The sequence below is a fragment of the Oncorhynchus tshawytscha genome, linkage group LG10, assembly GCF_018296145.1.
Source record: "Oncorhynchus tshawytscha isolate Ot180627B linkage group LG10, Otsh_v2.0, whole genome shotgun sequence".
In the NCBI taxonomy this organism is placed as follows: Eukaryota; Metazoa; Chordata; class Actinopteri; order Salmoniformes; family Salmonidae; genus Oncorhynchus; species Oncorhynchus tshawytscha.
This window is the reverse complement of record NC_056438.1, coordinates 29,739,331-29,755,455: the sequence shown is the minus strand read 5'-3', so window position 1 is coordinate 29,755,455 and position 16,125 is coordinate 29,739,331. Positions and strand designations below refer to the sequence as shown.

Sequence of the window (16,125 nt, the reverse complement as noted above, 5' to 3'; positions counted from 1 at the left end):
AGACTGTGGCTGGGTGAGAAGGGACATAGAGACCATGCTGTGACTGTTCTCTTGTGTCCCTGGTGGCTGTGTGGGGTGGTGACTGGTGGGGGGGATCTGCGTTCCGCTAAAAGCATGAATCGACTCTGAGATTTCAATGACATCGTTTCAAAAGTCGTCTTGAGGTGAGATACAGACAAGGCTGTACCCTTAACCTCGCTCTCTCTCTCTCTTTCCCTCTCCCTCCCCCTATCCATTCTCATCCATCACTTCTCCCCCCTTCCATTCCCTTTCTCATTTCTCAACATCCCTCCTTATCAATCATGTATGCCTTTCTCTAGCTCCTTCCCATTCTCCTCATCAATTAGCCACTGAGGAAATGGAATCAGATTGGCTGCTATGGAGACCACTGCAAAACAACCGCCTTCTTTTCGAAAAATAATTGATCCAGCATCACCAACACAATGATATTACCACACTCATCATAAGATATCTATCACGCTGTCGCCCCCTTGCCCTTGCCTCCTCTCTGTCCCCTTGTTTTATCTTTCTGGCTCTTTCTCTCTAACCCCCCCCACACACACACACACACACACACACATACGTCGCACACATGTGCATGCACACACAAGCACACTCACACACATCACACATGTCACTGAGGCCATGTCCGGATTTTGTCACAATCTGGCCTTAACCGAGCCGGAAAGAGTGGCAGATGTCCTCCACATGAACAGATCTGGTGACAAACGTCTTTTTACCTCCCTCTTCCGCCCATCCCATCCCCTGTCAGACAATCCTACTCATGGTGTTAAACGACCTACCATAGGGCCCTGGGTATAGGTACACCCATTACAATAAATGAATAAGAACAGTCTTATAGTATTTCTAAATGTGTGTGTCTGAGGGTGTGAGTGCGTGTGCATGCATGCACCAGTACGTGCATGTGTGTGTGCTAGTGCGTAATCCCACTGCCATATTCTCGACAGACTGCTCTGCCAAACAATCTGCTGCCATGGTGCTGACCACTGGTGCCCCTGTGACTGTGCCACTGTGCCTGCCCCTGGGTGACACTGTGCCTCTCTCTCTCTCTCTCTCTCTCTCTCTCTCTCTCTCTCTCTCTCTCTCTCCACCAGCATCACACTGTACTATACAGCAGGCAGCCTCACCTAATGATAGAACAGAGAGACGATTAATATTCCATTATCTGTCATATTTACAGGCTCAGTGATTTTGTGTCATGTTTGTACACAAAATCCCATTGTCAAACTATCTTTGACAACCACACTCCCATAGGCAGCAATTAACACAGAAGGCCTAGTTCAGGCCCACTGAACTGAGCATGTGACATAATAGTAATGTCAATAAATAGCCACGCTTCTTGTTCGCATTGTTGTCATTGCATGTCATTTCACTATACTGTACTTTTAAAAGGTTGTTCCAAATAACAGACAATGTCGAAAGGCAACTAAAACCAGATGCACTTCCGCAAAGCCCTCGGTCTCAGCCCTCAGCACAAAACTCTGGCTCCCAGGACACATGACATCAATGTTTCATGCCATAACTGCTTGTGGCAATTACTGACACTTTGGTGTGAGCTATTTGTGATAAGTTCAAAGGCAGTCTGTGGTCAGAGTGTAGGGCTGCAGGGCAGCCTTTTTCAGCCCTACAATGTGTCGGCCTACCTAGATGCAAATCAGGTGACCACAATGTAAAAAAATAAATAAATAAATAAAAATAAAAAATTTAAAAAAAATTGTCATTTGTAGGCTACGCCTAAAGAGCCGAAGCAAATGAGAGTAAATACTGATTTGATTTGCATGATATAGGTATAGCCTGTGGTGCAAATCAGCTCAAAGTCTATTTCATTGTAGGAAATCTGTTCCAAAGTATCCCCACACATAATAGAAAGATATAGGCCTATGTGATCTATAGCCTATGTAAGGAAGGTTTGAAATGAAAATGTTTTAGTCAAATATTACATTGTGTCGGGGCTTCCTGCGGTCAATTTGCTGTTTATAAATCATTTGTAAATATGTTCCGGGCCCCTGACCATCCGCTTAAGATGGTCACTCGATTCAGCGGCTTGCCGACTGAATCTTGTTGATGGTCCCTGGGCTATAGGCTTGACATTCTTGCGTCTGTCACTCGGCAAAATAACGGGCTACACGACGTCACGGGCAAATTGCCAGCAAACCCTTTTTAGAACCAGTGACATTGATACCATGATAGACCTGTTTAGCAGACTCTAAACCTAAGCCTAAACAAATCCACTATCCAAATGTCACCTGTAAACAACCATACACACTGTCCATGGAAACCGTGCATTTTGGATAGTTTGGCTGTCTGTTTTGGATGTGATGAATCTCCAACGAAAGGCATAGGCTAGCCTACTTGCAACGTGCAGAATCCTACAAATCACAATTAACACATTCCTTAGTCGAGGAGGGAGTACATTGTACAGTGTAGCACCTAACAGCCATTAGGGGTTCTGGAGGGGGGGCAGTGCTCCTGTGCCAGCAATTTTGGACCCCCTTGTGGCCCCCAAATGTGGAGTATGAAATAATTTTTACATAACTAATTTTTGCTATCTTTTTTTTACATCAGTTATTAGACAGAAAATGCAAATAAATTATTGAATGATTATGAACATGGTATTTTACCTGCTGATGCCTGCAATGCAGTGAAGACATAGTGACAACATTAACGTCTAATGTAACTGGCCCCTCTAACAGTACAACTTGCCCCAGCTTGGCCACCCCCAGTTGAAATGGTCTAGAACCGCCACTGCTAACAACCACTGACACTAAACACTAATATTGCAACAAATAAACTGTAAGACAACTTTGTTTTCGACTGCGCTCGAGCCGAGCACCTTGAGGATTTGGTAACCAGGGGAACGCCTTCACCCTACCATCCTCACGCGAGCTATTCCACATCAACCACGAGGATACATTTCAATAACATTGTTTCTTGCAACAACTTAGGGCTAAATCCGCGTATACAACCCACCTGACGGGTGTTGGTGGTGGGTTCTTCATTCGCAGTGGGCGACGGTGTCGCTCCTTCAATCGATGCTGGAGTGACTGGGTCAGGAGAAGAAGCCATGTTCCAGTCTCATTCACAAGCCGTTCTTGCTGTCACGTTTCTCGGGTCTCTTTACCATTCAGTCCTGGTGCAGCCGTGGCTGCACTGTCAACGTCCCAGGCCGAAACCTTGAGTATCTGTCCGGCCTTACAATCTAGGTGCTGTCTCCCATACGTCCTGTGCGGTTGCTCGATTGCAGCGTGAAGTAGAGTCGGTGCCCAGTCGAGTCTATTGAAATGACGTTTTCCGAAGTGTGTGTGTGTGTGTGTGTGTGTGTGTGTGCGTGTGTACTTCTGGGCGCGCGATGCAGCAGCACAAGCTCTCCCTCGCCAGCCACTGCCGCTATTTTGTCAGAGATGGTCTGTTTCTTGTTTCTGCCACTCACCCCTTCTCCCTCTCCACTTCTCGTTCTGTCAACGCTGCTCTGCTGTGACTGGAGAAGAGACTACAACGCTCGCGCGCGCAAAACTGATCACAGAGAATCTGATCACAGCTGGGAGTGAGTTAGAATAGTTTAATAGCAAGCTGTGCCTGTGACATATTTCAACATCGTATTCAGCTCGCTCTGTATGGCGAGGGAATACACCAATCAATCCTAACATAAATTCATGCAGCTGCATAATTTTTGATGCGCAAACAAACAAAACAAACGTGTTATGCCCTTTCCGTCAATGTCAAACTATGCGCACATAGCTGACTGCACAGTCAATGTGACAAACATTTTGTATTCACTTGCGCTGAAGCCTTTTATCCAAATGAATAAATTCAAGGAGAGAGTTGACTTCATTTTGGCTGAACATCAGCTGGGTCAATAATTTGTGTGGCACTTGGCAGTGAGACTTACATCAGCAGTATTGGTCTACTGCAGAGTCTCTAAGAAAGAGCTGGAATGCAAGACAAAAACACCCCATATACCTGCATGCACTATTCTATTACTGAAGCATGTATTTTATGACTGGTCCTATAAGGGACATGGGGGTTGGGTAACTCAAGAAGGTCAACCTCAGCCTCTCAACCCCCAATTTGTCACTGGGGACACTGAATGGGTGGGGGGCTGGTGTCCCAGCTGGTGACCGGTTTTTTTGGTCAGGGACCTAGCAAGGGGTAGTTACATTGACAGGCCTCTCTCTCCCTTCGCCAATGTGAAAGTGTCAGAGGCAGGGGGATGTGCAGTACCCTAACGCTATAGTGTACATAGAGGAAGATGAGAGATGATCCCGCCCCTATCACCAGTAACGGAGACAGATGGACATGTAGGTTACGTTATGTATGTGTGTGTTGAACACGAGCTGAGGGCAATAGATTACACGGTAAAACTAAATATTATTAAGTAACTGGTTCCACAGCCTTTTTGTTTTTTGGTTTACTCAACTTTTGGTCAAAGTGTTACCCGAATTCAAAGGAAAACGCCACCCCAAAACGATGTTTTGGTATTTCTTTCATTAATCCATTGTTGGAATAAACCCTATTCGCACGGGACGAGTAGTATTAGAGACAGTTAATTATGTAATTATTACCACAGAATGTCCGTTATTCCAGAGGACGATTCGGACGGGATTAGTTTATCCAAACTGCCCTCTGTAATTATTTATTTGTTTCTCGATAAATTGACAGTTATGCCGGAAGCCTGGAGTTTTTTTTTTCTAGGAGTGAAGATATTTGAATAAATCGAGGCGATAACAGGGCTACACCGATAAGCTTGGAGCTTGGTCCCCAAGTTTCTAAACCATAAATTCATCATTACCAAACGTCTTAGGTCAGCTGTATGCTGTATGCTGCTTTGCCATCTATTAACAGCAAGGGTTACACTAAATAGTCAAAATATGTTTTACTGGTGCATTTGGCAATATTGAATTAATATGCCCAAAACATATAAATGAAATCATTAACTGTGAAAGGTGATACATGTAGACCCTTCATATAGGCTATGCAGAGCAATTTATCAAATCAGTTATTGTTTTCCTGTCAAACTCAGACATTTCTCTCAAAACACAGGGATGTCGATTTTCACAGGATTATTATTATCAGAGGACCTTGGAGTTCGACAACAAAAAAAACAGTAGGTAGTTTTGTCTGGAATTGTTACTGTCCTACCATGTAAAAATTACTGCCATGGCAGATTCGAATGGGACTAAAATTACAGATGTGGTGTTTTGTGCGCGCGCACATAATTACATTAACCCACCACCCCCAGTAAAACGAATCCCTTCCGAATAGGGCTATAGTCCAAAAATGTTTTGCTTGTCAGCAATCAAGTTATGTAACTTTCGAAATACAGAAATCATCCCGTATGATGCAAAACGCATCACACCGGGATGATTTCTGTATGTTTTTTGTTGTTGTTGCTCTACGACCCCCACAAGCGTCTTGGGACTTGTCTGAAGTCAGTACAGCCGATCTGCCTACATCTGTTAGAAGCGTCTTTACAAGTTGGGCTACAAGACTGTCTGAAGGTCCCGGAAAGTATGTATGTATGTATGTATATAAACTCATTAAAAAAAATGGACTTCTATTTTCAGGACCCAGTCTTTCAAAGATAATTCGTAAAAATACAAATAACTTCACAGATCTTCATTGTAAAGAGTTTAAACACTGTTTCCCATGCTTCTTAGCGCAAAGATGGTAGGCAATTAAGGTCACAGTTATGAAAACTTAAGACACTAAAGAGGCCTTTCTACTGACTCTGAAAACACCAAAAGAAAGATGCCCAGGATCCCTGCTCATCTGCGAACGTGCCTTAGGCATGTTGCAAGGAGGCATGAGGACTGCAGATGTGGCCAGGGAAATAAATTGCAATGTCCGTACTGTGAGACGCCTAAGATAGAGCTACAGGGAGACAGGCCGGAAAGCTGATCGTCCTCTCAGTCGCAGACCACATGTAACCACACCTGCACAGGATCGGTACATCCGAACATCACACCTGCAGGACAGGTACATGATGGCAACAACAACTGCCCTCGTTACACCAGGAACACACTATCCCTCCATCAGTGCTCAGACTGTCCGCAATAGGCTGAGAGATGCTGGACTGAGGGCTTGTAGGCCTGTTGTAAGGCAGGTCCTCACCAGACATCACCGGCAACAACATCGCCTATGGGCACAAACCCATCGTCGCTGGACCAGACAGGACTGGCAAAAAGTACTCTTCACTGACGAGTCGCGGTTTTGTCTCACCAGGGGTGATGGTCGGATTCACGTTTATCATCGAAGGAATGAGAGTTACACCGAGGGCTGTACTCTGGAGCGGGATCGATTTGGAGGTGGAGGGTCCGTCATGGTCTGTGGCGGTGTTTCACAGCATCATCGGACTGAGCTTGTTGTCATTGCAGGAAATCTCAACACTGTGCGTTACAGGGAAGACATCCTCCTCCCTCATGTGCTACCCTTCCTGCAGGCTGCTCCTGACATGACCCTCCAGCATGACAATGCCCTCAACCATACTGCTCGTTCTGTGCGTGATTTCCTGCAAGACAGGAATGTCAGTGTTCTGCCATGGCCAGCGAAGAGCCCGGATCTCAATCCCAATGAGCACGCCTGAAACCTGTTGGATCAGCCATTCCCCCCAGAAATGTCCGGGAACTTGCAGGTGCCTTGGTGGAAGAGTGGGGTAACATATCACAGTAAGAACTGGCAAATCTGGTGCAGTCCATGAGGAGGAGATGCACTGCACTACTTAATGCAGCTGGTGGCCACACCAGATACTGACTGTTACTTTTGATTTTGACCCCTAATTTGTTCAGGGATACATTATTACATTTCTGTTAGTCACATGTCTGTGGAACTTGTTCAGTTTAGGTCTCAGTTGTTGAATCTGTTATATTCATACAAATATTTACACATGTTATGTTTGCTGAAAATAAACGCAGTTGACAGTGAGAGGACGTTTCTTTTTTTTCTGAGTTTATAAGGGGTTAAATACATATTAAAAAATTACAATTTATTTTTCCTGACCATTCTTATGTCTCTCAGATATATGACAGACACTTCAGAACCAACTTAAACAAATCTACTTTGAAACAAAAGTATACACCTCACACACATGGTTACGAGCTTTAACAAAAAAGAAGACACCTGTAACATTTCAGATATAGAGTTGAAATGTATTACATTTTGAGTTTGCATCCCAAAATTGCACTTTATATACAGTAGTTTGAACAGATACAAACCAGTATTTGGTTTGTCCTTCCAAAACATCCATTACAAAGTCACACATTATCGTATGCATGCCATATCAGACACAAATACTCTCGATCCAACACATGTACCAAATAACATACTATCTTCCTATGGCTCCCTCCAGGGTGTGTTGTTGTGAGGAGTGTGTTTCCTGTGCAGCAGTCACCTGGTAACTCCTGTTGTGATGGAAAATGTGGAAGTGATGCGCTGTGTACTTCCTCTCTAAAGGAAGGATCTTAATCTTTCACTGCCATGTGTGTGTGTGTGTGTGTGTGTGTGTGTGTGTGTGTGTGTGTGTGTGTGTGTGTGTGTTGATTCAGATGATTCCGATCTCTGAGCTTAGCTGTGGATGGGCCTCTGATTTCACCCTCTCTGAGCCTAAAGTATTTGTGCGTGTGTGTGTATTGACCCCAGGGGATGAAGGTAGGCAACATCACCTCCGCCGCACTGGCCCTCAACACAGAGGCCCCACAGGGGTGTGTGATTCTGTACTCCTTGTTCACTCACAATTGCATGGCCATCAAGTTTGCTGACGACACGACAGTGGTAGGCCTGATCACTGGCGACGATGAGACAGCCTACAGGGAGGAGGTCAGTGACCTGGTGGTGTGGTGCTGGGACAACAACCTCTCCCCTTAACATCAGTAAGATCAAGGAGCTGATCGTAGACTACAGGAAACGGGGGGGGGACACCCACAGCCATATCGACTGGGCTGCAGTGGAATGGGTCTAGAGCTTCAAGTTCCTTGGTGTCCAAATGACTAAGGCCTTAAAATGATCCACACACATGCACACAGTCGTGAAGAAGGCGCGACAGCGCCTATTCCCCCTCAGGAGGTTGAAAAAGTTTGGCATGGGCTAGCAAATCCTCAAAAAGTTTAAGTTCATTGAGAGCATCTTGACTGGCCACATCACTGCTTTGTATGGCAACAGCACTGCCCTCGATTGCATGGTGCTACAGAGGATGATGTGGACAGCCCAGTACATCACTGGGGCTGAGCTCCCTTCCATCCAGGACCTCTATATCAGGTGGTGTGAAAAGAATCGTTAAAGACTCCAGCGACCCAAGCCACAGACTGTTCTCTCTGCTTCCGCACGGCAAGCAGTACCAGTACATCAAGTCTGACACCAACAGGCTCCTGAACAGCTTCTGTCCCCAAACCATAAGACTGCTAAATAGTTAACAACATGACCCCACGAACTGAGTTGACCCTTGTATTTTATTTGTATTTTTGTGTCTCTATGTACACTCACAGGACTCTGAACATTGACGCACAGGGACACTCCAACACACACACACACTCTCACTTAATTTGCTCACACACACATAACATGCACACACATTAGTACTGACTCTACACACACGCACAGACACTGACATACAATCATCATTTACGCTGCTGCTACTCTGTTTACCACATAGCCTGATGCCTCGTCACCTTACCGCTATGTGTGTTGGAGTGTCCATGTGAGTCAGTGTTCAGAGTCCTGTGAGTGTGCATAGAGACACAAAAAATACAAATAAAATACAAGGGTCAACTCAGTCCGTGGGGTCATGTTGTTAACTATTTAGCAGTCTTATGGCTTCAGTGCCTTCAGAAAACATTCAGACCCCTTGACTTTTTCCATATTTTATTACGTTACAGCCTTATTCTAAAATGTATTAAATAAATCAATTTCCTCAGAAATCTACACACAATACCCCATAATGACAAAGCAAAAACAGGAGTTTGGACATTTCTGGAAATGTATTAAAAACAAAAAATAGAAATACCTTATTTACATAAGTATTCAGACCCTTTGAGACTCGAAATTGAGCTCAGGTGCATCCTGTTTCCATTGATCATCCTTAAGATGTTTCTACAACTTGATTGGAGTCCACCTGTGGTAAATTCTATTGATTGGACATGATTTGGAAAGGCACACACCTGTCTATATAAGGTCCCATAGTTGAAAGTGCATGTCAAAGAAAAAACCAAGCCACGAGGTCGAAGGAATTGTCCGAAGAGCGCCGATACAGGATTGTGTTGAGACACAGATCTGGGGAAGGGTACCAAAACATTTCTGCAGCATTGAAGGTCCCCAAGAACACAGTGGCCTCCATCATTCTTAAATGGAAGAAGTCTGGAGCCACCAAGACTCTTCCTAGAGCTGGCCGCCCGGCAAAACTGAGCAATTGGGGGAGAAGGCCCCAAGTCAGAGAGGTGACCAAGAACCCGATGGTCAGTCTGACAGAGCTCCAGAGTTCCTCTGTTGAAATGGGAGAACCTTCCAGAAGGACAACCATCTCTGCAGCACCCTACCAATTAGGCCTTTATGGTAGAGAAGCCTGACGGAAGCCACTCCTCAGTAAAAGGCACGACAGCCCGCTTGGAGTTTGCCAAAAGGCACCTAAAGACTCCCTGACAATGAGAAACAAGATTATCTGGTCTGATAAAACCAAGATTGAACTCTTTGGCCTGAATGTCAAGCGTCACGTCTGGAGGAAACCTGGCTCCATCCCTACGGTGAAGCATGGTGGTGGCAGCATCATGCTGTAGGGATGTTTTTCAGGACTGGGAGGCTTGTTAGGATCAAGGCAAAGATGAACTGAGCAAAGTACAGAGAGATCCTTGATGAAAACCTGCTTCAGAGCATTCAGGACCTCAGACTGGGGCTAAGGTTCCCCTTCCAACAGGACAACAACCCTAAGCATACAGCCAAGACCACGCAGGAGTGGTTTTGGGACAAGTCTCTGAATGTCCTTGAGTGGCCCAGCCAGAACCCTGACTTGAACCCGATCGAACATCTCTGGAGACCTGAAAATAGCTGTGCAGCTACGCACCCCATTCCAACCTGACAGAGCTTGAGAGGATCTGCAGAGAAGAATGGGAGAAACTCACCAACAGCATGCTAAGACAAGCACCAAAGGTGCTTCAACAATGTACTGAGTAAAGGGTCTGAATACTTGTGTAAATGTGATATTTAATATATATATTTTTTATTAATTTGCAAAAATTTCTAAAAACCTGTTTTTACTTTGTCATTATGTAGATTGATTAGAAGGGGGAAAACGATTCATATGGATGTAGCATAACAAAATGTGGAAAAAGTCAAGGGGTCGGAACACTTTCCGAATGCACCGTATATCTACATCTTATCACTCCAGTATCCCTGCACATTGTAAATATGTTCTTGGAACTGATCGTGTTCTTCTTATTAAAAAAAAATATTACTGCATTGTTGGATTTAGAGCTTGCAAGAAAGGATTTTAACTGCACTTGTGCATGTGAAATTAAAACTTGAAACTGAAACTTGAAACTTATATCACTGCTGAAATGTCAAAGGGTAACCCCCTCACTGATCAGTCAGGCTTCCCATTACGTCCCATTGAGTTTTCAATGAGATTCCATTCAGTCGTTTCTCTACTGGGCTACATAGCCATTTGTAATACAGTATTTGGGATGCAGAATTAATGTTGGTCTAACTCATTCAGACAGCAGTGACCCTACAGAGGTTACAGGTGATTCTGCCCTCTGGCAATGGGAAGCAGGTAAATATATTCCACTCCCAAGCACCTACAGTTGTGTGTGCCCACACTACCTTGGGTATTCAGTGTACACGCACAGCACACAAACCCAAAACCAGACCCACTTCTGTCACTTTCGATCCAGGGGACTCATCAATGATGTTTGTATTGAGATCCATGTGTGTTAAAGAGTTTACGCTTCCATAAACACACACACACACACACTTTCTCTCTCTATCCCATCCTCTCCTCTCTATCCCCAGGCCCATTGAGGTTATTCTGTAGTTAGACTGTGAGGGCACCTCAGTGTGATGCTCACTGACAGGTGAACTGAGTCATTCCAACCAACCACTATGTAAAAATAGACCCTGTACCATGCCTCTCTCTTTCTGCCCAGCTCACTGCATCAGATACTGTATATGGACACAGAACATGGAGGTCCTGAGATGGACATAAATATTCTATAGGGGATGGACACACATGTATAGTCCAATGGACAACATACAGTATATTCAGGTGAGCTAATGGTTTTCTGCTCAAGTCTCATAATATTTCAGTGGATGAGAGCCGAGAGGTCTCTGTCTAGTCAATAAGGATTGATTGGTGCCTACATATCTCTCAGGAGTACCGAGACATCTCTCTTTCAGGTTAGGTCGTCCTTTCTATGGTTTACTTCTCCCTTCTTGCTTTAAAGTATATTAGATAATCCATTACTCTTCCAAATATCTCTCTTGCCCCGTTACAGCATAAGACCCTGTCTACTGGGCTAATAATCCAATCAGGTCACTCCATTAGAGTGTCAGACCCAGCTCTCTGGGCTAATAATCCAATCCATTTCTGCATGACCACATCAATCTGTACAACGCCCACCCAGTCAGCACAGTAGGGAGTAGATAGCAGAATTGTAATTGGATATTAGGCATTGGGAGGACATAGGCTACTACATGCAGGGCATAGCCACTGCAATATGAAACCCCAATACCTCCTGTGGCATCAGTCACTGGGGTGCCTCAAAGAGATTAATTTAACTTTGGACATTTGGATTTGAAATTGATCCAGTTCAATGTCAGAGACCCAGGGGATTCTAGAGCTGTGGGTAGAATGTTGTACACTGTAAAAAAATACATTAAAAAAATAACACAAATGTAGTTGTTTTAACTAATTATTATTATTATTTATTATTATTATTTGTTTTGTTTATTAAACTTTTCAGTCCAAGTGTTACCGTTGCCATTTCCTACAGTCAAATGACCTAGTGGCCTCACAGGTGGAATGTTATTAATATTTTTCTGAATTTCAGAATTAATTTACTTTTTTTTTTTTTTTTACATGTAAAAAATCTGGTGTTTCTATGTCAAACGGTTTCATTATAGTTCAGTCTTCTGTGATGTACAGTACCAGTCAAACGTTTGGACACACCTACTCATTCAAGGGTTTTTCTTAATTGTTTACTGTTTTCTACATTGTAGAATAATAGTGAAGACATCAAAACTATGAAGCAACACATATGGAATCATGGAGTAACCAAAAAAGTGTTAAACAAATCTAAATACATTTTATATTTGAGATTCTTCAAAGTAATGATGACAGCTTTGTACACTCTTGGTATTTTCTCAACCAGCTTCATGAGGTAGTCATCTGGAATGCATTTCAATTTACAGATGTGCCTTCTTAAAAGTGAATTTGTGGAATTTCTTTCCTTCTTAATGTGTTTGAGCCAATCAGTTGTGTTGTGACAAGGAAGGGGGGTATACAGCCCTATTTGGTAAAAGACCAAATCCATATTATGGCAAGAACAGCTCAAATATGCAAAGAGAAACAACAGTCCATCTTTACTTTAAGACATGAAGGTCAGTCAATACGGAAAATTTCAATAACTTTTATTAAAGTTTCTTCAAGAGCAGTCGCAAAAACCATCAAGCGATATGATGAAACTGTCTCTCATGAGGACCGCCACAGGAAAGGAAGACCCAGAGTTACCTCTGCTGCAGAGGATAAGTTCCAGCCTCAGAAATGGGCAATTAACTGCATCTCAGATTGCAGCCCAAATAAAAGCTTCACAGAGTTCAAGTAACAGACACATCTCAACATCAACTGTTCAGAGGAGACTGCGTGAATCAGGCCTTCATGGTTGAATTGCTGCAAAGAAACCACTACTACAGGACAACAATAAATAGAAGAGACTTGCTTGGGCCAAGAAACACAAGCAATTGACATTATACCAGTGGAAATCTGTCCTTTGGTCTGATGAGTCCAAATTTGAGATTTTTGGTTCCAACCGCCGTGTCTTTGTGAGACGCAGAGTAGGTGAACGGATGATCTCCGCATTTGTGGTTCCCAACGTGAAGCATGGAGGAGGAGGTGTGATGGTGTGGGGGTGCTTTGCAGGTGACACTGTCTGTGATTTATTTAGAATTCAAAGGCACTCTTAACCAGCCTGGCTACCACAGTATTCTGTAGTGATACGCAATCCCATCTGGTTTGCACTTAGTCAGACTACCATTTGGTTTTCAACAGGACAATGACCCAAAACACACATCCAGACTGTGTAAGGGCTATTTGACCAAGAAGGAGAGTGATGGAGTGCTGCATCAGATGACCTCGCCTCCACAATCACCCATCCTCAAACCAATTGAGATGGTTTTGGATGAGTTGGATCGCAGAGTGAAGGAAAAGCAACCAACAAGTGCTCAGCATATGTGGGAACTCCTTCAAGACTGTTGGAAAAGCATTCCAGGTGACTACCTAAATTATAAATGTTTTTAGAAGAATCAGCCTCCTACTGTTTAATGACTTTCACCTTCTTCCTAAGGATTTATAAGCCTGTAGCTATTGTTGAGCATACAGTATGCACAGAATAAAGCTATAACAAACCTGTAAATCTGTCAATCAGCAAAAATGGGCACAAATCATAATAACACGTAAGACAATACTATTAATTTGACCTGCCTTAATACACATGACGAGCACATTTAGCGTATTGGCCAACTGTAGCAAACCCATTATGATTGGATGCTAGTACTGGTAATTATATTGTAACTGTAACACCACTGATCATGTGACTTCCTTTCCAGAGTGTGTGTGAGGAGTGTCTGTCATGGAAGGTTGAAGTCAGGAGAGTGTGTTGAATTGTTCCAAGCGCTAGACATACGGTTGTGGTGGCTAGAAGGTGGAAAACTGTCCTCTCATTGAGAATGTCACAGGACAGGAGCAGGCTGGCCTGTCACTCAGTGGACAGAGTCACCTTTTAATAGTGAGTCTGACATTGACAGAGGACATGTGGGTTTGTTCCTATGTTACAAAACGGTGTCAAATCACCCTCAATCAGAATCTCCCCTGGACACATGCACACACGCACACGCACACACACACACGCACAAACACTCGCTCTCTCTCTCTTCTATGTCTTTGTTTCTCTCTCTCTCTCCAACTGTGCATGAGTCACTCAATGTGTTAAACAGAGAGCCCTACATTAATATTTCACAGAATATTTCAACTCAAAAACTCAAAAGGACAGCTTTATGTAAGCAGAATTTGATTCATGTATTGACAACACCGAACTATTTGATATGCAGAGGATTGGTTCCGGCATTGCATACCCTCTCTCCAAAATAACTTATTCAAATGAGTGCCCTGCTTCCATAATGACTACTACCAGGATGGGTCAGGAGATCTTCTTTAGATCTTATGAGCTAAAGCAAAGTTTTGCAATTAACACGTGTCATCCTTTCAATGGCACATCTCCACCCCTAGATGCCTTGAGGAGAACCAGTTGGATTCGTTTCTCTTAAATGATCAATGGACCAATCACATTTAGTCTATTATAGGTTCCAACGGGTAAGGCTCTTATGGTATTGAATCAATACATTTCCCATTTCTCACTTGGGACAGTGACCCGGTAAAGTAAATCAAAGCATGGATTGCTGTCTCGCCGTGGCAGGTTTTTTTTTTTTACAGGGTAAGGAAACCAATATGTGATTTTGTCATTTGGTTGAACTATCCCGGGTGTTTAGTGAAGGTGCTGAGGTGAACGACATCAACACTTGACCTTTGGAGTATCACAACATCGCCTTGGGTAAGAGATATTTTACAAGCTAACATACTGTATGAGTAGCCTAGATACCGTTTCTATTGACCACTGTTTACCTGTCATGTCCCCCCACATGAGGGCAGCAGGCAGTTGTTGAATCGGTGTAACAGATGGACAACTTTTAAACGTGAAACTCCTATCTCAAACTCAGCCTGCATACGGCAATATAAACCTGATGTCAATAAATGTTTCTTAATGAGCGTATTGCATTTAACATTAGTGACATAAAGTGACATAAATATTTACATTTGAGTAATTTAGCAGTCACTCTCATCCAGAGCGACTTACAAGGGCAATTGGGGTTAAGTGCCTTGCTCAAGGCCACATCGGCAAAATCTCGTCGGCACAGGGATTCAAACCAGCAACGTTTTGGTTACTGGTCCAAAAACCCTCTTAACTGCTAGGCTACCTGCAACCACCCAACTGCAGCAGTAGGATCAACCTAGCTTGTTATTAAACTATGTATGGCCAACCACCGGGCTATATGTGTAGGCCTATGTATTAGACCTCGACTCACACTTGGTTGGTGGCTATTTCCGGATGGTGTGGGGAGAAGGGGGTGGGTACTCTGGTACAGTGACTGGGAAATATCTCCTGATATAGAATGACCTATAATGCCTCCACGACTCCCTTTTATGGCATGGACAGTTACATAATAGCATTATGTGGTGGAGATGAACCCAAATAATATTTCTGACAGGAAGGACTGGTAAATAAATCATAGTATTTAGGTTGGGTGTGAAAGACTAATGGATTCAAAAGGTCAACGTTGGCCTATATGGTTTCTTGGTCAACACTGACACCTGCTGGAAGCTTGAAGAAAATACAACAAGAAAGACTTGGCAGGAAGCATGGCAGGAACTTCTCAAATCAAATCAAATGTTATTGGTCGCATACACATGGTTAGCAGATGTTATTGCGAGTGTAGCGAAATACTTGTGCTTCTAGTTCCGACAGTGGGGCAATATCTAACAAGTAATATCTAACAATTCCACAACAAATACCTAATACACAGAAGATGCAATAGATAGTATAGAATACAGTATATACATACAGTATATACATATTAGATGAGCAATGCAAGATATGTAAACATTATTAAAGTGGCATTTTTAAAGTGACTAGTGTTCCATTTATTAAGTGGCCAATGATTTCAAGTCTGTATGTAGGCAGCAGCCTCTCTGTGCTAGTGATGGCTGTTTAACAGTCTGATGGCCTTGAGATAGAAGCTGTTTTTCAGTCTCTCGGTACCAGCTTTGATGCACCTGTACTGACCTCGCCTTCT

At 43.4% G+C, this 16,125-nt stretch overlaps 1 protein-coding gene across 7 annotated transcripts in view; it reads right to left on the bottom strand.

Moving 5' to 3' along the window:
• The window catches only part of ank2b (ankyrin 2b, neuronal), a 250,751-nt gene extending 247,283 nt beyond the window's left edge, over positions 1–3,468 (bottom strand). For 3 of the 7 annotated variants that reach the window (XM_042328476.1, XM_042328479.1, XM_042328477.1), the window contains exon 1: positions 2,992–3,468. In XM_042328476.1, coding sequence (XP_042184410.1) covers positions 2,992–3,087 — 96 coding nt within the window. In that variant the 5' untranslated portion in view covers positions 3,088–3,468. The remainder of the gene's footprint in view (positions 1–2,991) is intronic. The other 4 variants (XM_042328480.1, XM_042328481.1, XM_042328482.1 and 1 more) reach the window with 2 other exon arrangements.
• Positions 3,469–16,125: the final 12,657 nt, after the last annotated feature.